This window comes from Perognathus longimembris, chromosome 8 (genome assembly GCF_023159225.1).
Source record: "Perognathus longimembris pacificus isolate PPM17 chromosome 8, ASM2315922v1, whole genome shotgun sequence".
In the NCBI taxonomy this organism is placed as follows: domain Eukaryota; kingdom Metazoa; phylum Chordata; class Mammalia; order Rodentia; family Heteromyidae; genus Perognathus; species Perognathus longimembris.
In genome coordinates, this window is record NC_063168.1 from 27,551,353 (window position 1) to 27,572,520 (window position 21,168).

General features: G+C 41.1%; 1 protein-coding gene across 1 annotated transcript in view; it reads left to right on the forward strand.

Moving 5' to 3' along the window:
- The window catches only part of Alms1 (ALMS1 centrosome and basal body associated protein), a 146,751-nt gene that overhangs the window by 67,223 nt on the left and 58,360 nt on the right, over window positions 1–21,168 (forward strand). Inside the window, exons 14-16 of the mRNA XM_048352749.1 lie at window positions 127–1,950; window positions 4,610–4,743; window positions 15,721–17,513. Of these exons, the coding sequence (XP_048208706.1) occupies window positions 127–1,950; window positions 4,610–4,743; window positions 15,721–17,513 (3,751 nt within the window). The remainder of the gene's footprint in view (window positions 1–126; window positions 1,951–4,609; window positions 4,744–15,720; window positions 17,514–21,168) is intronic.

The following is a 21,168-nucleotide window of genomic DNA, read 5'->3' on the forward strand; positions in this document are numbered from 1 at the left end:
CCAGTGGTTTTCATCATCAGGAGTTGTCAAATATTAGTGAAGAAGCTGTTGATGCTTTAGTTTTTCCTGAAACAAGTGACCCAAATACTGGGGTACCAACAGTACCTCTAAGTTACTACTCACGCATAGAGAAGCCCATGCTTTTCTCTCAACCGGAGTTTCCAGACAGCCATCTCACTGAAGAAGCTCCAGAAGTTTCAGTAGTTTCTGTATCAGCAGAGCAGAAGATACCAACAGGACCTTCTGGTTCCTCCTTTCATAGAGAGAATCCCAGTGATTTTTACCAACAGACCTTACCAGATGGTGATCTAACTGAAGAGTCTCTGAAGTCTTCAACTGCTCCTGGGCTAACTGATCAGAATAGGAGTCCTACAGTACCAAGTTCCTACTCTCATAAAGAGAAACTCAAGATTTCAACTGCAGATCTACCGGATGACCAGAAGACGGAGTTACCAACAGCTACCCATAGTTCCTACTTACAGAGAGAGAAGCTCAAGGTTTCAACTGTGATTGGACCAGATGATCAGAAGACTCCGTTGGCAGTTTTTCATAGCTTCAATTCTCAAAAAGTAAAGCCTGGTATTTTCCTTCAAGAGCAGTTGCCACATAAAGAACAAAGTAAAAATATTCTAAAGATTTCAACTGTCCCTGAACCAACTGATGTAAAAACTGGGATACCAATACCTCTACCTGGTTCTCATTTACATCAAGAGAAAGCTAGTGTTATTTCTTCACAGGAATTGCCAGACAGACATTTACCTGAAGATGTGCTAAAGGTTTCAACAGTTTCTGAACCAGTGGACCAGAAAACAGTGTTGCCAACAGCTTCTTCCAGTTCCTTTTCACATAAAGAAAAATGGAGTAGTTTTTATCAGAAGGATTTGCCAGATAAACATCTAACTGAAAATTCTCTGAAGGTCTCAAGTGGTCTTGGGAAAGCTGAGCAAATTATTGGATTACCTAAAGTTTCCCCTGGTACTTATTCACATGACAAGAAGCAAGAACTTGTATCAGAACATGTCCAAAGGCTAGCAGATAATTTGAATTCTGACTCCAATGTCAGCTCAAACAATATGCTTTTAAATTCTCAGGCTGATGATGGAGTTATAATAAGTAAGCCAGAATCTCAGGGCTTTGGAGATGTTGTCTCTGAGGAAATCCAGGATTCAGATAACAGTTCCAAAACTCTTAAAGAAATTCGGACTCTTTTAATGGAGGCAGAAAATATAGCCCTGAAACGATGCAATTTTTCTGCCCCCCTTGTCCCTTTCAGAGATGTTAATGATATTTCATTTGTACAACCGAAGAAGATGGTTTGCTTCAAAGAACCCTCCAAAACTGATGTAACTAATAATGAAGTGTTTCAGAAACAAAAGTTTACAGAGGAAAGCCCAAGTATCAGGTGCATACAGAAGGATATTGGCACACAGACAAATTTGAAATGCCAGAGAGGCATTGGAAATTGGGAGTTTATTAGTTCAACTACAATCAGAAGTCCTCTACAGGAAGCAGAAAGCAAACCCAGAGTGTCATTAGATGAACCTTTTAGGCAGTATGAAGCAGCCAGATCTGTGATGAGATCTGAACCTGAAGGGAGTAGTGGAACCATTGGGAATAAAATGATTATCCCTATGATGACTATCATAAAAACTGATTCAAGTAGTGATATAAGTGATGGAAATGGTTCCTGCTCATGGGACAGTAATTTATCAGAGTCTTTGGAATCAGTTTCTGATGTTCTTCTAAACTTTCTTCCATGTGCTTCACCCAAGACAAGTGTAACAGATAGCAGAGAGGAAGAGTGTATGTCAGACAGTGAGGATGGTTGTGGTAGTGTAGATTCACTAGCTGCACATGTGAAAAATCTTCTGCAGTGTGAATCCTCTTTGAATCATGCCAGACAAATACTTAAAAATGCAGAGGAAGAGGAAAGTCGGGTACGAGCACGAGGTAAGAGTGATCCATTTGTTACACAGCCACATTTAGGTTTATAAACATGGTTGATAACTTGTTTAAAATGAGATATTTGGAGTTCTTTATTTTTCTGTAGAGTTGTTTGATTGCTTAACATTTTCCATCAGCAATCCAGAAAAAAAAATTAGCAAATGAGGTAGCTAATTACAGCATTAATAGTACTATTTTGAGTTTATGGTCTTAGGAAAAGCAGATTCTGATGTCAGAAAGGGAGTGAAAAAGATGGGGCTTCCAAGTTCCTAAAGCATTTGTGTTTTCCCAGTCCTTACTTTGTAGTATTCTTATTTTCTTTCTTTCTTTTTTTTTTTTTTTTGCCTGTCCTTGGGCTTGAACTCAGGGTCTGATCACTGTCCCTGGCTTCTTTTTGCACAAGGCTAGGACTCTACCACTTGAGCCACAGCACCACTTCTGGTTTTTTTCTTTATATGTGGTGCTGAGGAATTGAACCCAGGTTTCATGTATGCAAGGCAAGCACTCTTGCCACCAGGCCACATTCCCAGCCAGTATTCTTATTTTCGAAGCAGAAAAAGTCTGCAGTTTACTTTGATATGCATTATTTTTGTCCTAAAATTATACATATGTATTTTTCTCCTTTGCTAATAAAATTCTAGGAGCTGATCTTAGATGAAGGTACTTTATATTATAAAATGGGTAAGGGATTTAAAAGAATGTATTTAGAAATACCATTAATTTTATTAATAGAATTCTCAAAAGGGAAAGCAACAATATGGCCTAGTGGCAAGAGTGCTTGCCTCGTATACATGAAGCCCTGGGTTCAATTCCCCAGCACCACATATACAGAAAACGGCCAGAAGTGGCGCTGTGGCTCAAGTGTCAGAGTGCTATCCTTGAACAAACAAAAAAAAAAAGGGAAAATAACAGCTGGGCATTGGTGGCTCACTCTTATAATCCTAGCTACTTAGGAGGCTGAGATCTGAGGATTATGGTTCAAAGCCAGCCTAGTCAGGGAAGTCCTTGAGGCTTTTATCTCCAGTTAAACACCACGAAGCCAGAAGTGGAACTATGGTTCAAGTGGCAGAGTTCTAACCTTTAGCAACAAAGTTGACGGACAGTACCCAGGTCTTGAGTTCAAAACAAACACACAACAAATAGACCAACCAACATTTTTTTTTTTTGGGGGGGGGGCAGTCCTGGTGTTTGAACTCAGGGCTTGAACAATGTTCCTGGCTTCCTTTTGCTCAAGGCTAGCACTCTACCACTAGAGCCACAGTGTCATTTCTGGCTTTTTCTGTTTATGTGGTGGTGAGGAATCAAACCCGGGGCTTTATGCATGCTAGGCAAGCACTCTACCACTAAGCCACATTCCCAGCCCCAAAGCAAGAACTTTTAAGACATGTTGTTGGAGGGACAACTAATAAGTCATTCAGGAACACTTGGGAATACTTGAGGTTAATTGCTATTTCTTATACATTTTCATTTTATAGGATCTTATATTTAAAAAATTATTATTTTGGCCAGGTGCTGGTGGCTCATATCTATAATCCCAGCTACTCAGGAGGTTGATATCTGAGGATATAGCTCAAAGCCAGCTTGGGCAGGAAAGTCAGACTCTTAACTCGAATTAACCACCTAAAATCCAGAAGTGGAACTGTAGCTCCAAATGGTAGAGCTGTAGCCTTGACCGTAAAAGCTCAGGGATAGTGTCCAGGCCCTTAGTTCAAGTCTTATGACTAACCCCCCCCCCCCATTTTTTTTCTCATTTTAAAAGAGGGCTGGAAAATGTTTGGTCCACACACCATATAAAGGCATTTAAATCCTTTGGTCTGGCTCTGTCAAGGCCAACACTAGGTGGGGCTCAAAAGTTCAGTAAATATCAGCTTTTTTCAAAGCAAAATTCAGTAAATCTTAGGCTTACAAATGATCTTACAAATATCAAAATGGCCCTTGGCAGAAAAAAAATTACCTTCCATTTTAAAATATCAGCCTTGGTCAGGCATTGATGGCACATGCCTGTAATTCTACCTCCTCAGGATGCTGATCTGAGGGTCACAATTCAAAGCCACCCCTGAGAGAAAAGTCCCTGAGACTCTTACGTTCAATTAACTAGTAAAAAGCTAGGAGTAGGGTTGTGGCTCAAGTGACAGAATGCCAGCCTTGAGTGAAAAAGCCAAGTTAGAGTGTGAGGATGTGTTTAAGCCCCGGTATTAGCACCCACCCCCAAAAGCTAGTTTTCATGGAAGTGACAGTAACTGTTGATGATGCTAAAGGGGGGAGGGTGAATTCTTAAATGACTTGCTTGATTGTAATGAAGGTTGAGATAAAACTGACTGAATAGTATATTTAATGTGACCATTTTGAATCTCTGGTATGGCTTTTAGAAAGTCAGACTTTTGGGCTAAGCATGTTGATGCATGCTTATAATCCCATCATTGGAGAAGGCAAGGCAAGAGGATTATGAGTTTGAATCTAATCTAGACTATGTAGTTTAGACCAAGTCTCCAAAAGAAATCTATGAAATCATCTGAATTTCAAGAATTTTGTTCATTGAGGGCACATACTAAGTATTGTGATAGTGACTAAGTTGTATATGTTGATTTTCTTTGCTAGCATAATTACTGAAAAATGATGACTTCTACATTGTAGTATCTCAAGTATTTCTATGCTTTCTCTTTAGCCTGGAAGCTGAAGTTGAATCTAGCACATGATTATGGATACTCCATTTCAGAATTAAATGAAGATGACAGAAGAAAAGTAGAAGAGATCAAAGCAAAGCTGTTTGGTCAGGAGAGAACAACTGACTTCTCAGAGGTATAAAAGAAACCTAAGAATGAAAATAGAAAACTTAAGAGAAAGGGAGATGAAAATTGGATCTCTTACTTGGTTTCTCATGATTCCAACTGAGTTGCTGATGATCTTGGGAGTATTAATTCTTCCAAGGTTAAGATAGAAAGATTAGGTTCTGGAAATTTTTATTGGAAATTCATCTAGAGAGAAAAATATGCCTTATAAAAATAAGAATTTATTCACTTGCTTTATCAGTATGCTTTAAGAATATAGAGACTAACACCCTTCAGTGACTCATGCCTGTAATCCTAGACATTCAGGAGGCTGAGATCTGAAAATCACAGTTTGAAGCCAGCTTGAGCAGGAAAGCCCATGAGACTCTTTTATCTCTTAATTAACCACCATGAACATGGAAGTGAATTATGACTCAAGTGGTAGAGTCCTAGCCTTGAGCAAAGAATTTTGCTCAGGGACAGTATCCAGGCTGAGTTAAAGCCCCAGGACTGATACACACATTCACAGAAGCGTGTGCGTGCACACACACACAGAGACTAGAGAGACTAAAAAGCATGTTTATTTTTTCCTTTCATTTCCCTGGATACACCTCCCCTTCTCTGTCTCCCCCCGCCCCCCCCCCCCCACTCCCCGCTTCCCCTAAAGGTCCTTGCACTCTCACTTGATTTTATTTTTCACATGGTGTTTTCTTTTTTTTTCTTTTTTTATTTATTAAATAAAATTTTTTTGACAAGGTGTTGTGCAAAAGGGCAAAAGGGGTACAGTTACGTAGTAGGGCAGTGTGTACATTTCTTGTGTTATCTTACACCGTATTTTTCTTTCCCTTCCCTAGGTCAGGTAGACATATATACAATATACAATGTACCAAGAACATATACAATAGCCACGTGGCCTACGCCAAAGAAAATTCGCCTAGGTCTTTAAATGTAATGTCTACAATAGACAGTATGTCACCAGTAGTCTTATATGAACGTACATACATAGCTTTTGAGCTATTGTGATACACTGAGAGGTCAATTTTTGACCTTTATATGTTGAGTAGTTGTTTGGTTTTAGTTACATAACGTAGGGTCGCTGACCCAAACCTGTGGGAAATACCATTTGACAAGAGGTTTTTGGTTTCACAGACCTGGTCTCTACTATCTCCCCGTCACCCCATCTTAACAGTCATATATCAGGGAGATCATGCCCCTTTGTTTTCTGTGTTCTAGGCTTGTCTCGCTCAACATTATTTGTTCAAGTTCTGACCATTTCCCTGCGAATAACAATATTTTACCATTCCTAATCGCTATGTAGTATTCCATTGTGTATAGGTACCATATTTTTTAGATCCATTCATCTGTGGAGGGGCATCTGGGTTGTTTCCATATTTTGGCTATTGTGAATTGTGCAGCGATAAACATGGAAGTGCAAATGTCTTTTTGATATCTTGGGACCTGCTGTTCAGGATAGACGCCTAGAAGTGGAATGGCTGGGTCATAGGGTAGGTCTATATTGAGCTTTTTGAGAAACCTCCATACTGTTCTCCAAAGTGGTTGTACTAATTTGCACTCCCACCAACAATGGAGAAGGGTTCCTCTTTCCCCGCACCCCCTCCAGCATTTGTTGTTGCCTGAGTTCACAGTATAGGCCATTCTAACTGGAGTGAGGTGGTATCTCAGGGTTGTTTTTATTTGCATTTCCTTTACTACCAGGGATGTCGAACATTTCCTCATATGTGTCTTTGCCATTTTTATCTCATCTCTTGTGAAGTCTCTCTTTAGCTCCTTTGCTCATTTCCTAATTTGTTTACTAGGCTTAGAGGGGCTTAGTTTTTTGAGTTCTCTGTAGATGACAGATATTAGGCCTTTGTCTGTTGCTGTGCTGGTAAAGATCCTTTCCCACATGGTTGGCTGTCTTTCTATTTGGTGGCTATGTCCTTAGCTGTGCAGAAACTTTTTATTTTGTAGTAGTCCCATTTGTCGAGTCTCTCCCCTATTTGTTGTGCCCCTGGGACGCTATTCAGGAAGTTCCTTCCTGTGCCTATAAGTTCTAGTGTCTTTCCTACTCTGTCCTTCAGTAGTTTCAAGGATTCAGGTCTGATATTGAGGTCCTTGATCCATTTTGAATTAATCTTGGTGCATGGTGATAGGCTTGGGTCTACTTTGAGTTTTCTGCATATGGCTGCCCAGTTCTCCCAGCACCAATAGTTGAAGAGGCTATGTTTATTCCATTGTATGTCTTTAGCTCCTTTGTCGAATATCAGTTGGCTGTAAGAGTGCGGTTTTATTTCTGGATCTTCAATTCTAATCCAGTGATCTCTCTCCTCCTAGTCATTTTAGGTTCGATCATTTCTTGTTTCTCCAGTTGTTTTAGTTTCATCATGATGTTATTCACCTGCTCTGCTTCCATTTCCATTCTTTTAATGTGAGTGCTGAGGGCAATGATCTTGCCCCTCAGTACTGCCTTAGCTGTGTCCCATAGGTTTCTTTGTGATGTATTTTCATTGTCATTGTGGCTTATGAATTTGTTGATTTCATCTTTAATTTGGTCTGTGGCCCAAGTGTTGGATAACAGTGTGGGGTTTAGCCTCCAAGAATGTGTATAGCCACTGTGGTAAACATTGTTATTGAGGGTTACCTTTAATCCACTGTGGTCAGACATAATACATGGGATGTCAATACTTTTGTATTTGCTGAGGTTCTTCGTGGGTTATGACATGGTCTATTTTGGAGTATGATCCATGGGCTGCTGAGAAGAAGGTGTATTGGGTCTCTGTAGGGTAGAAGATTCTGTATAGATCTGTCAGATCAATTTCAGATATGGTGTTACTTAGGTCCTCAGCTCCCTTGCCAATCCTCTGGGTGTTGGATCTGTCTCTTGGAGAGAGTGGGATATTAAAGTCACCCACTATGATTCTGTTTGGGTCTATCTTGTTCTGTAGTTCTGTGAGGATTTGCTTCACATATGTAGGTCCTCTTTTGTTCGGTGAGTATACATTTATCACCATGATGTCTTGATTCTGGATTCTTCCTTGTATTAAAATGTAGTGACCTTCTTTGTCTTTTTGAGTTGATTTTAATCAGAAGTCCAGCTTGTCTGAGATCAGGATGGCTACTCCTGCCGTATTGTAGGTGCGTTTGCTTGGAAGATCTTGCTCCATCCTTTCATCCGGAGCCTGTTTTTATCCCTTGCTGTAAGGTGGGTCTCTTGTAGACAACAGATGGCAACTTTTTGTTTGCGGATCCTTTCTGCCAGTCTACTCCTCTTTATTGGAGATTTTATGCCATTTATATTCAAAGCGATCAAGGATAAGAGTGTTTTTTCTCCTTCCATTTTCTTGTTGGGCTGTTTTTCCTCTTTTTTTTTATTGTCTTTAGTGAGCTGCTCTTTCTGTTGCACTGTGGCTATTGTAGCTTCTTTCTGTTTCTGTCTGTGTGTCCTGTATGGTTTCAGTTGGGTGGGGTTCCCCTCTTAGAATTCGCTGTAGGGCTGGTTTTTTATTCACATAGTCCTTTAGATCCTCTTTGCTATGGAAAGATCTGGTTGTCCCCTCAAATTTGAACTCCAGCTTCGCTGGATATTTTATTTTAGGTTGGCAATTGTTGGCTTGTAGGACCTGGATGGTATTCTTCCATTCTCTTCGCGCATGGTAGGTTTGTGTGGAGAGGTCTGCTGTTATTCGGATCCTCTTCCCATTGTAATAAATTTCTTTGTTCGCTTTGGCTGCATTCAGAATTTGCTCTTTATTCTTGAGATCTGAAGTCTTGAATATTATGTGCTTTGGCGTGGCTTTTCTAGGATCTGGTCTGCCAGGTGTCCTATAGGCTTCGGTTACCTGGATGGGGTCCCTTGCAAGATTGGGGAAGTTTTCTGCAATCACTTTATTGAGAATATTTTGAAGCCCTCTGCTCTGGTATTCTGCTCCTTCTTCTATTCCCATTATGCGCAGATTATATCTCTTGTCTTTGTCCACTAGTTCCTGGATTAGTCTGCCCTGGAGCTTTACCGTTTTTTTGGAGTGTGGTAATTTTGTGGTTTATATCGGCTGCATCATCGTCCAAGAGAGAGATTCTGGCTTCCATATGGTCAATTCTTTGTGCTGTGGATTCAAGTGCGTAGTTTATGGATGTCAGAGAGCTATTTATGGTTGTTAGATCAGCTCTGATTGTGGAAATTTCTTCCTTTAAAGAGTTGTATTTTAAATCTATTTTTTCATGCATTTCACTTCTCAGGATGTTAAGGTCTTATTTGACGGAGGTTTGCACTGTATCCATTTTTGCTTCCATTTCTTTCTTGGCTTCCTGGATGTCCTTCGAGACTTCCACTCTAAACTCCTGGAATTGTTTTCTGATTTTGTTTCTGAGGCTTTCCATCATTTCTGCTAGCATAGCTTCAGTTGTTTGTTTATTCTCCATCTCCTCTTCAGTTGTACTGCTTTTTGGAGCTGGCGAGTTGGCTTGCCCTTTGATGAAATTTGTTATATTTCTTTGTGATTTTCGCATCTGGAGATCTGAGGGTGGCTTCCCTGGTTTGGCTTTGTGCTGGTTCCCACTGGTCCATCAGTGGTAGACTTGTTTGTGTCTTGGCTCTGGGTTTGAGTTTGACTGTTGAATCTTACTGCCCAGTGGGTGAGCTTGCCCTTCTCGGTTGTTACCGAGGCGGTCACCCTCACTGCACTTCGGGGTGGGTAGGTTCTGTGTCTTTTTCTGCGGGATAGTGTTCTGCGGTTGTGTTGTGCTGACCCTAGTATGCCCCTGGTGGGGGTTTCCTGGTCGCTGATTCAGTGTGGCGTGGAGGGTTTTCTCTTCTCTGGTTCTTTTTTCCACTGGGTACCTTGATCAGAGGAGCTCACCTCTGAGATTGAGAATTGCCGCTGAGAGGCAGCTCGCCCCCCTGTGCGGAGTGCGTCTACCGCAGGCGCTGCCGCTGGGTGCCCTGCCCGCCTATGTGGCATGCGCCTATCAGAGCAGGCACTGCCGTTGAGGAGCCCTGCCCACCTGTGTGGCGGGTGTAGCAGCTTGCCTGCTTTGTGCTCCCGCAGGGGGTTGGGAAGACAATCCTCCTGCCGGAGGACTAGCACTCTGGCCCATGCTGGCCCTCCAGGGGGCATGTGCATGTTTACTCTAGTGCTTCCTTTGGGGGCGTGTTGACCCGAGTTGTTGGAGCGTGCTTGTGCCCTCTCGCGAGTTTGCTGTGGGGGCCGGTATGGGTGGGCCCCAGTAGGATCAAGTGTCTGGGCACGGGTTGGTGCCCACAGACTGCGCTTCTGCTGTGAGGGGGGGCGTGTGATCGGACCCAGATGTCCCTGCTGGGCTGGTATTGTACACCTGTGGTTGTTGTTCAAAAAGACCCCGAGGACCAGGCGCCTCAGGTGGGGCTTCCAATGCCTACCAGACCCCGGGCCCCTGCTGGGGAGGGGGCGGGGGCTGGGCCAGTGTGGCCAGGTTCTGGCTTCTCTGCTGGGGGTTTGGGGTGGATGCCTTGGTCCGGCTCCTTTGTTCCCTGGGGGTAGGGAGCGAGCTCCAGCTTCTTTGTAGGTTTTGGATCTCTGCTAGGGCTGGTATCCCATTTTGGGGGAGGGGGGGCAATGGGGAACTTACTGGTCCTGGATTGTGTGTGTGTCCCGCATTGCTGTGGGCTTTTTTGGGGGCTGGGTGCCGGGGTGTGGCAATCGGTCGTTTGGTGGTGGCGGTCCCAGCACTCCCTGTCTGTGCTGCCGGGTTTCTGGCCGCGGTCCCGCTCCGCTGCCCGGCCACTCAGTCCCGCACCGCCGTCTGTCTCAGTCGGTCTGCACTCCGTCTGGGGTCCGTGGAACTCCTGGCGTGACTTTTCGGCTGTTGTTTCTCTGTTGGCTGAAGGTCTGTGGCCCTGCTTGCCAGCACTGGATCCCCTTTTCCAGCCTGGCCCTGTTCGGGCCAGGGTCGGCGGGTGGAGCAGGGGTACCCTGGAGATTTTCCGGCTCCGTGCAGGTTATAGGCTCTTTTTTTTTTTTTTTTTTTGTTGTTGTTGTTTCCTGTGTTTCTCTGTTGCTTCTGGTTGTTGGGTTTTCTGGGTTCCTTATGGAGTGTTGGGTGCTGGAGTTCCCAGCTTGCTATTCATTTGGAGCGAGTTGGGGTACCTCCTTACTGTGGCGGCGCCATCTTCCCTCTCTCACTTGATTTTTTTGCTCATCAGTGGCACTCTGTCATTTGAAACACAGCTCCAGTTCTAGCTTTTTTTGGGTTGAGATGAGCCTTTTGGATTTGTCTTCCTTGGCTGGCTCGGAACCTGTGTTCAAATTTCAGCCTCCTGAGTAGCTGAGGTTATAGGTGGGAGCTGCAGACACCTGGCCATTCATATTTTTTCTTAGGGTTAACATTTTGAAATGCAGGTGAAGCCAAACTAGTTTCATTCATTCATTAATACATATATCCATACATGTATATATTTATACTTTCTCTGTTTAAGAACAGAGTTATGTAAGCTGAGGGTGGTATGATGATGAATATCTGTCATTCCAGCTACAGGGGAAGTATAAATAGAACAACAGTCCAGACTGGCCCAGGTAGAAACATAACACCTTCAATAAAACACAATAAAACAGCACAAACCACACAATAAAAAACACCAAAAATTAAAGCAGAAATGAAAGGAGCTGAAGTTGTGGCTCAAATGGTATTGTACCTGCCTGGCAAACCCAAGACCTGAGTTCAACACCCCTTTTCCCCAGTACTACCAATTTTTGGGGGGTGGGGTAGGGTAGGTACTGGTCCTGGGGCTTGAACTCAGGGCCTGGGCTCTGTTCCTGATTGTTTTTTTGCTCAAGGCTCACACTCTACCACTTGATCTACAGCTACATTTCTGTCTTTTTGGTGGTTAGCTGAAGATAAGAGTCTCATGAATGGTGATCATCAGATATCAGTCCCCTGAGTAGCTAGGTTTACAGATCTGAGCCACCTCCTTCCTTCTGCCAGTCTTGGGACTTGAACTTGGAGCTTGGGTGCTGTCCCTGAGTTTTTTTTGCTCAAAGCTAGCATTCTACTACTTGAGCCACAGGTCTACTTCTGGCTTTTTAGTGCTTAATTGGAGCTAAGAGTTTTATAGACTTTTCTGTTTGGGCTGGCTTTGAGCTGCAGTCTTCAGATCTTAGCCTCTTGAGTAGGATTACAGGCCTGAATCACCAGCACCTGACCAATGAAGCTTTCTAAAGCTAGTGAGTATTTTTTGTCCTGTTCCCATCGTTGTTTTCTAATAAGCCTTGGTTCCTTTTTGCAGAAACTGTTTAGATACCAAGATCTGTATGCTTGGTATGATTTGATATTTCGAGGTCATTTCCTTTATGTCCTCTTAGTAGAGAGTATGTATGAATGTCATTCTCTCTCTCTCTCTCTCTCTCTCTCTCTCTCTCTCTCTCTCCTCCCTCTACCCCCTCTCCAGATGTCTGTTTCCTTATCCATGATAAATAAGTACTCAGAGATGTTCTATTTTCTTTGTGGTCACACCAACTCCCACATTGTCACTTTGATTGAGACCAAGCTTCGAACACCCTTGGGGAACATACATTGTTATTTTACATTCCCACTAGCAAAGTATAAGTGATTCACTATTATTCCACATCCTCACCAGCATCTGATATTATCCTTATTTTTTACTTTAGCAATCTTGGTAGGTATATGGTGATACCACATTTGGCTTTTAATTTATTTACATAGATTTGTTAGAGATTTTAACACTTTGTCTCTTTAATCCTTATTTTGCCTGGATTTTTATCCTGCTTAACGAAATATCTATATGTTTTGCCTATTTCCTATTTAGATTCCCTTTTTCTTCCCACTGTTGGGTATTTAGTCTGTAGTGATGAGGTTTGAATTTTGAGCCTCATCTATGTTAGGGAAGTACTCTACCATTGAGCTGTACCCACAGTCCCCTTGTTGAGTTTTGAGGTGCTTATCTGTGTTAGATATAAACCCATCTCTGGATTTGAAGTTTGCAAATACTTTTGCATCTTATTACTGATGTGATAGGGGTAGCAGGAATAAAAGCAAGTGCTGGAGCTGGGTGCTGGTGGCTCATGCCTATAATTCTACCTGTTCAGGAGTCTGAGATACTAGGATCATGTTTCAAAGCCAGCCTGGGCAGGAAAATCTGTGAGACTGTTTATCTCCAGTTACACACACACACACGCACACGCGCGCCCATGCACGCACGCTGTGGCTCAAGTGATAGAGTACTGTCCTTGAGCAGAATGCTTAGGGACCTTGCCCAATCCTGAGTTCAAGCCTTAGAACCATCACACATTATACATAATGAAAAGCAAGTCTTGGGCTCCTGACGTGTGTTACCTCATTCTAGTTTTACAAGAGAAAAGTCTAGGATTCTATTCTGATTTGGCTTTTGTTTAGTATTGGTATAGGTAGGACTACAATTTTTTTTTTCTGGATTGGTTGTCTAAAGATTATTGTCTAAAGGCTTTATGTCTTGTTGCACCTTTAAAATTTTTCTTTTATTAGTATGTCTATAATACAAATGGGCTTCATGTGATAATTCCATAGATGTATACAGTATATTCTCACAAAGTTCATCCCCTCTCTTACATTCCCTTATTCCTTCTCTCATACCCTTAAAAAGTATTTGGTGAGTTTAATTTTTCTTTTTCTTTTTTGTTGTGCTGGTCCTGGGGCTTGAACTCAGGCCTGGGCACTGTCTCTGAGCATTTTTGCTCAAGGAGAGCAGTCTACCACTTGAGCCATAGTTTCACTTTTGCTGTGTGTATGTTTGCGCATGTGCACGTGTGCTTAGTTGGAAATGAGTATTTCATGGACTTTCCTGCCCAAGCTGACTTTGAACTATAATCCTCAGTTCTCAGCCTTCTGAGTAGCTAGGATAAGTCACTAGTGCCTGTTATTTTTTCTTTTTTTAGTCTTTAAGTTGTATGGGGGGGTTCAATTTTATTTTGATTTCTTTGTGTGCATGTTTAAAAAACTTGGGGGGCTGGGGATATGACCTAGTGGCAAGAGTGCCTGCCTCATATACGTAAGGCCCTGGGTTCGATTCCCCAGCACCACATATACAGAAAATGGCCAGAAGTGGCGCTGTGGCTCAAGTGGCAGAGTGCTAGCCTTGAGCAAAAAGAAGCCAGGGACAGTGCTCAGGCCCTGAGTCCAAGCCCCAGGACTGGCAAAAAAAAACAACAAAAAACAACAACTTGGGGTTTGGCTGGTTGCAGGTGGTTCATGCCTGTGATCCTAGCTACTCAGGAGGCTGAAATCTGAGGACCCCAGTTCAAAACTAGCCTGGGCAGGAAAGTCCATGAGACTCTTTATCTCCAGTCAACCACCAAAAAGCCAGAAGTAGAGCTTGAACTCAAGTGCTAGAACACTTGCTTTGCCTTAAAAACAAACAAACAAAAAAACTTAGGGACAATGCCTGATTACTGAATTTCAGCTAATTTTGTGCTAAGACAGCACAAAAAAAAGGAGAAAAAAGAAAACCTTGAGGATCAACTTTATGCCTTTAATATCTTTACTTTTCCCTTGTCATTTGTTCTCTGTCCTTTTATAACTTATACCTTTACTGTTCTTTGGTTTTTGTTTTTTTGTTTTTTTAACTTAGTAACCAGGTTTTTGTTAGAGATTTGGCTGTGCCTATTGTTCCCATGTTTGCTGGAATCTTCAACTCTGGATACTTGAGATGAAAAGAAAATCCAGGGATGTAATCAACATATCATTCCCCAAGTTCCAAGATCTGTAGCCAGTCTCCTGCCTTCTTTATATGTTCTTATATTTGTTTCCTATGTAATGACCAGAGGATTTAGTTTTATATAGGAAGACTAGGGGAAAGTATATCTTCATCATCTGAAAAACACATAAAAATTTAAAATATTTTATATGAAATGTAATGTGCATTTATAACATCAAGTGGAATGCCACAGTATAATAGATTTATAGATAAAATACAGCAACTTCAGTGAAAATTTGAATTTATGATAGCCTTGAGCACTTACTCTATGCCCTGGGAAAAGGCACTAATTCTTTTTCCTATTTTGGAGGATAAAACCAGTGGGTTGTAGATTAAAGCCCTGTAGTAGAGAGCCAAAAACAAATTGAAATTAGGTTTGAATGGCTCAAATAAAGCAGAATTCTCTTTTGAGCTCTGTTCCTTGAACTCATCCAAACACCTATGTTCGCTGGGCAACTGAGCTATCCTTACCCATGACTCCATGGTTGTTCTTGGAATCAGCATTTTCAGGTGACAAGAGTAATTGTGATGAATCATAATGAAGCCCATTATTCTGTAAATTTAAAAAAAAAACTAATTTAAAATGTGTAAACATGTAGTATAGGTGGTAGGAGGGGAACATGGAGGGCCAGAACTGTATTTTAAGGACAAGAAGCTGAAGTTACTCTTAATGACTTTGCTCATATTCTACTAGACTAAAGTTAGTCATATGATCACAACTAGCTTCAAAAGAAGAAAATGTATACAGTTTGGTGGCTATGTGGCCAACAAAAGTTTGGTGAGTTAACAATGGAAGAAGGTTAAAAATGTGCTGAAGGATAATAGTTTTTATTCTGGTATTCTGCTAGAAAACTTTAGAACTCTACTAAGTGGTTAAGTGGTCTTAGTAGATCCATTTATTGTATAATTGTCATTTCTTGCTGTTTTTTTTTTTTATAAGTACCTAGGTGAGTAAGGAGAGTGGAATCCAAGTAGAATAGACTTAAGAATGTATGGAAGCTGAATGTAAGGTAGCTTTTCAACTCAGTGAGAAGAGAGAAGATTTATTTAAAAACCAGAAATAGTACATTTAGATTCCCAAATGCATCCCCAAACATACTAAACATCTAGATGTTTAAAATGAGCCAGGAGTGGTGGTACATGCCTGTAAGTCCCACATTTCTTGCTGTTTTTTGACCTGTTATAGATGAATAAATGGTCTTCATGGTCAGATTTTAGCATGAGTAGAGAACTGATTTGTATAGTATAACTGTTTACTTCAGGTAAAAATCTATTTGTATCTTCTAGGGTTTACAGAGTCCACGAGGAATAGGATGCCCAGCTGAGTCTGTTTGCAGTCACATTATTATTGAGAGCCATGAAAAAGGATGTTTCAGAACTGTATCTACTCAACCACCACAAGTGAACAGCCACCCTTGTCTTTTTAGATCTGCTGAACCCTCAGAACTGATCAGAGGACAACGGAGCCCAACACCCTGGAGAACCAGGCACATCAACTTTTGTAAATCACTAGATCAGAACAACCCTCATCTCAAAGTTTGGAATTCTTTACAGTTACAAAGTCGTCCCCCATTTCAAAATGTTATGCATGATGACTTCAAAATTAGCAAGAGTTTTGGAATGCCATTCAATGAAAACATAGACCCTTGGTTGTCAGAGATAGAACCTGCTTTTGTGCCACCTAAGGAAGTGGATTTTCATTCTTCACCACAAATACTGCCCTCAGAACCCATGAAACAGTTTACTACTTCCATCACTTTTTCATCTCACCGACATTCTAAATGCATTTCAGATTCCTCTGTTTTTAAGGTTGGTGTTACTCAAGGTAGCCAGTATACTGGAGCACCTATGGGGGTATTTAATTCTCATGTCACTGAAGAGCAAATTTCTCCTAGAGATCTTAAACAGAAAACCTCTTCCCCTTCATCAGTTAAAAAACTTAGTTATTTACCAGATAAAGAAATGACTATTTTAACAGAAGGGAGTAGGCAAAGCCAAACATTACCTGTTGATTTTGAGCATTCTCACCAAGAAGAAAAACTCTTAGAAAGATCAGGTTTTAAAGTCAGTCATTCTGAGCCCAGAAATGGTAGCAATTTCAAGGAAGTTCAGTTTTCTGATAACCATACTCTAATTAGCATGGGCAGACCGAGTTCCACTCTAGGAGTAAAAGAGAAGAATGTAATTATAACTCCAGAGCTTCCTTCGCACATTTTTCTTGAACAACGAGAGCTCTTTGAACAAAGTAAATCTCCACATACAGATCACTATGTGAGAAAACACCATTCTCCCCCTTGTCTAAATCTTCCTCCTTGCATTTTTCTTGAACAAAAAGAACTCTATGAACAAAGCAAAGTCCCACATGTAGATCATGAGATGAGAGAAAGCCATACTCCCTTTCCTCAATGTCAGGATTCTGTAGCATCAAACCTTCATTCTCCTATTTGTCTTGAACAACATCAGAGCAAAGCCCCAGGTGTAGATGCCCAACATTTCCTTTTTTTGAAAGGTCAGGATTGTGTGGTAGAAAAGAATCAACATAGACCCAAGTCACCCATTTGTAATTTGATAAATGTTGAAGCCAAGTTCGATAATGTGATTTCCCAGTCGGCCCCCGATTACTGTCAATTAGAAACATCTGCATCTACTTCACCATCAAATAGAAAAGCACTTTCATGTATTCGTATAACTCTTTGTCCCAAGACTCCTTCCAAGCTGGATAGTGGAACCTTAGATAAAAGGTTTCACCTGTTGGATCCTGCTTCTAAAACAAGGATGAATAGTGAGTTTAATCGTGGCCTACAAAGTAAATCTTCGGAATCATTGGAACCAACCTCCAAATTATTGACCAGTAAACCTCTAGCACAGGATCAAGAACATGTAGGTTTTCTAGGACCTAAATCTCCTCCGGACTTGCAAGCTGTACAATCTCCTTTTCCAGATAGTAAGACTATTATTCAGGACTTGAAAAACTTACCTTCTCAGAATAGCCAGATAGTTACCTCAAGGCAAACACAAGTGAACATTTCAGATTTGGAAGGATATTCCAAACCAGAGGAGACTCCGGTATCTGCAGATGGGTGAGTCTCTTTGTGATAACCAGCAAGCTGATGGAATTTATGAAGGGTTTAAATATTTAAGCAAATGTAAGTGCTTGGGGAAAAAGCAGTACAATTTTTCTTAAGGGAGGTTGTACCTGCTAATTTGCTAGAAGTCTTTCAAGAAATACATAAATAAGAGAGCATGTGAAGGTAATATATGCTTTCAAAGGCTTTTTTTTCCAAGATAACAGCAAGTGTTGTAAGGAACTGAATTACTGTATAAAGAATCTTTGATCACCCAATGGTACTAATAATTCATGAATTGCTTTTTATGTTGGAAATGTCTTGAAGATCTCTTTTGAGGGGCTGCATGTTTTAGTTTTGTCAACACCAAATATCTGACAACTTAGGGGAAGAAATACTTATTTTGGCTCATGGTTTCTAGAGGGTCCAGTCCATGGTTGCTTGGCCCTATGGACTTAGGTAGATTATCATAGCTACTGGAGCATGTGGTGGAAGAGGGTATAATTATTTTTCAGTCCAATCAAATTGGACCTCACCATTATATCTGTGCATATGCTTTTTTGTGTGTATCTGTCCTGCTTTCTCTCCCTCTTTAATTTTATTTCACAATTTTTCTAAAATGTTTAGTATTTATAAGGAAGACAAAGGCAACTTTTTAGTGGGGAACACTGGCAGATAACCATTTTATTCATGTGTTTAAGATTAGCATCACTAGGGGCTTGGGGATATGGCCTAGTGGCAAGAGAGCTTGCCTCTTATACATGAGGCCCTGGGTTCGATTCCCCAGCACCACATATACAGAAAATGGCCAGAAGTGGCGCTGTGGCTCAAGTGGCAGAGTGCTAGCCTTGAGCAAAAGGAAGCCAGGGACAGTGTTCAAGGCCCAGGACTGGCCAAAAAAAAAAAAAGATTAGCATCACTAGTAATGCATATCAACATAATTGCTCTCTGATATGCCCCACCTCACATTGTGTTACAGGGAATGGAACCAGATTTGGGAATAAATGCATTAAACTGATCTTATTCTGTCTAATTTTAACACTTTGCCACTCAGTTTTACCTTAATGAGTCTTATTGTGGCTAATATTTATGTCTTATGGTTTATTTTGTTTTGTTTTGCCAGTCCTGGGGCTTGAACTCAGGGCCTGAGCATTGATTGGCCTTGGCTTCTTTTTGCTCAAGGCTAGCACTCTGCCACTTGAGCCACAGCGCCACTTCTGGCTTTTTCTATATATGTGGTGCTGAGGAATTGAACCCAGGGCTTCATGTATACAAGGCGAGCACTTTATCCCCAGGCCATATTCCCAGCCCTGTGTCTTATGGTTTAAAAAGCAACATACCACAGTGGAGAATCTGTACTTGGAAAGGGAAAAACTTCTTATATCCTCTATGGTAGTTGACGGCCATAAAACTTAAATCCTACTTCATTTAGTCTGCATGACAATCCTGTGAAGCCAGTGATGATATTTATATTTATTCACTGGGAAACTGAAACTGGTGTGGCTACTTGTGCTAAGTGATTCTGTAAGAGTTTGTTTGTTTTTTTAATATAGTACTACTATCTTTCTCTGAGTTATGACCATTTCTTCTGTCACTTCTAGCCACAACCTTAGACAAGTTACTAAATCTCATACTCTTATGTGAGAATGGTGGAAGGAAAATGAATATCAGTCTGGTTTCAGTACTAAAAATTGTAGGAGACTCTAGAGATCGGTATTGATTTTTTTTTTTTTTCCAATACTGCGGCTTGGGACTCAGGGCCTGAGCACTGTCCCTGGCTTCTTTTTGCTCAAGGCTAGCACTCTGCCACTTGAGCCACAGTGCCACTTCTGGCTTTTTCAATATATGTGGTGCTGAGGAATCGAACCTGAGGGCTTCTTGCATACTAGGCAAGCACTTGACCACTAGGCCATATTTCCATCCCCAGTATTGATATTTTAAAAAATGTTTAAAATTAGAAGTTCAACAAATTTTGTGCAATATTGAAATCCTTCAGAGTGTAAATGCTAAGTTAATGAACTGAATTCCTCAAAAACTGATAAAGCAGCCAAATATTGATGAGTCACATCTGTAATCTTAGCTATTCAGAAGGCTGAGATTCTGAGAACTGCAGTTTGTAGATAGCTTTTGGCAATATTGCCATTTTCTTTTCAAATTTTTATTATCAAACTGTTGTACAGAGAGGTTACAATTTCATATGTTAAGCATTGGATACATTTCTTGTACTGTTTGTTACCTCGTCCCTCAATATTGCCATTTTCACAGTGTTAATTCTCCCTAATCCAGGGGCATGGGAGGTTTTTCCATTTCCTTAGTTCTGCCTTAATTTCCTTTTTCAGTTTTTTAAAGTTCTCATCAGAGAGGTCCTTCACTTCTTTGGTTAACATTAGTCCTAAGTATTTTGTTTCTTGAGGCTATTGTAAAAGGCGTTGCTTTCCTGATTTCAGCTTCACTCTTCAGGTTGTTGGCATATAGAAAAGCCACTGATTTTTGAGGATTTATTTTATATCATGCTACTTTACCAAAGTTTTGGATCAGCTCAAGTAACTTGGGAGTAGAGTCTATGGGGTTCTTTAGATATAGGATCATGTCATCTGCAAAGAGAGAGTTTTACTTCATCTTTTCCTATTTGGATCCCCTTTATGTCTTTCTCTTGCCTTATTGCTCCTGCTAGGAATTCTAATACTATGTTGAAGAGGAGAGGAGAGAGCAGACAACCTTGTCTTGCTCCTGATTTTAAAGGAAAAAGCTTTAACTTTTCACCATTAAATATAATGTTTGCTGTGGGTTTGTCATAGACAGCCTTTATTATATTTAGGATTGGAATCCTGAATATAATAATCCCTGGAATCCTAGTTTCTCCAAAGCTTTTAGTATAAATGGGTGCTGGATTTTATCAAACACTTTTTCTATGCCTCTATCAGAAAGAATGACACTGCCCCATTCATAAGGAAATGGAAGGACTTGGAAAAAGTCATACTAAGTAAAGTGAGCTAGACCCAAAGAAACATGGACTCTATGGTTTCCCTCATAAAAAATAATTGGTACATGTCTAGGATAGTCATAGCAGAAGATCACAATAGCTCAATAGTTATGCCCGTATGAACACATAAAATGATGCTAAGCGAAATAAACTTCACATTATGGAAACAAGTTATTTTCAACATGCCATGTGAAACCATACCCCTTTTTTGTTGTTGTTGTTGTTTTTTTTTTTGGCCAGTCCTGGGCCTTGGACTCAGGGCCTGAGCACTGTCCCTGGCTTCCTTTTGCTCGATGCTAGCACTCTGCCACTTGAGCCATAGCGCCACTTCTGGCCATTTTCTGTATATGTGGTGCTGGGGAATCGAACCCAGGGCCTCATGTATACGAGGCAAGCTCTCTTGCCACTAGGCCATATCCCCAGCCCCCCATACCCCTTTTTTTCCTCTTGTATTCCCTTCCCATGGTTTTACCCCTGCTATCACTGTAACTGATATTAGCACCCCAAACACTGTATATACCTGTATTGAAACTAGGGAAGGGAAAGGGAATACCATAATCAAGAGACAAAGGATAAAAAGACAAACCATTGCAGTAGTGATTGGTGTAAACCAACTGTACAACTCATGGGGGGGGGGAAGGGAAGTGGGGAGGGAGAAGACGGGGAAAAATGGGAGAGGAGGTAAAA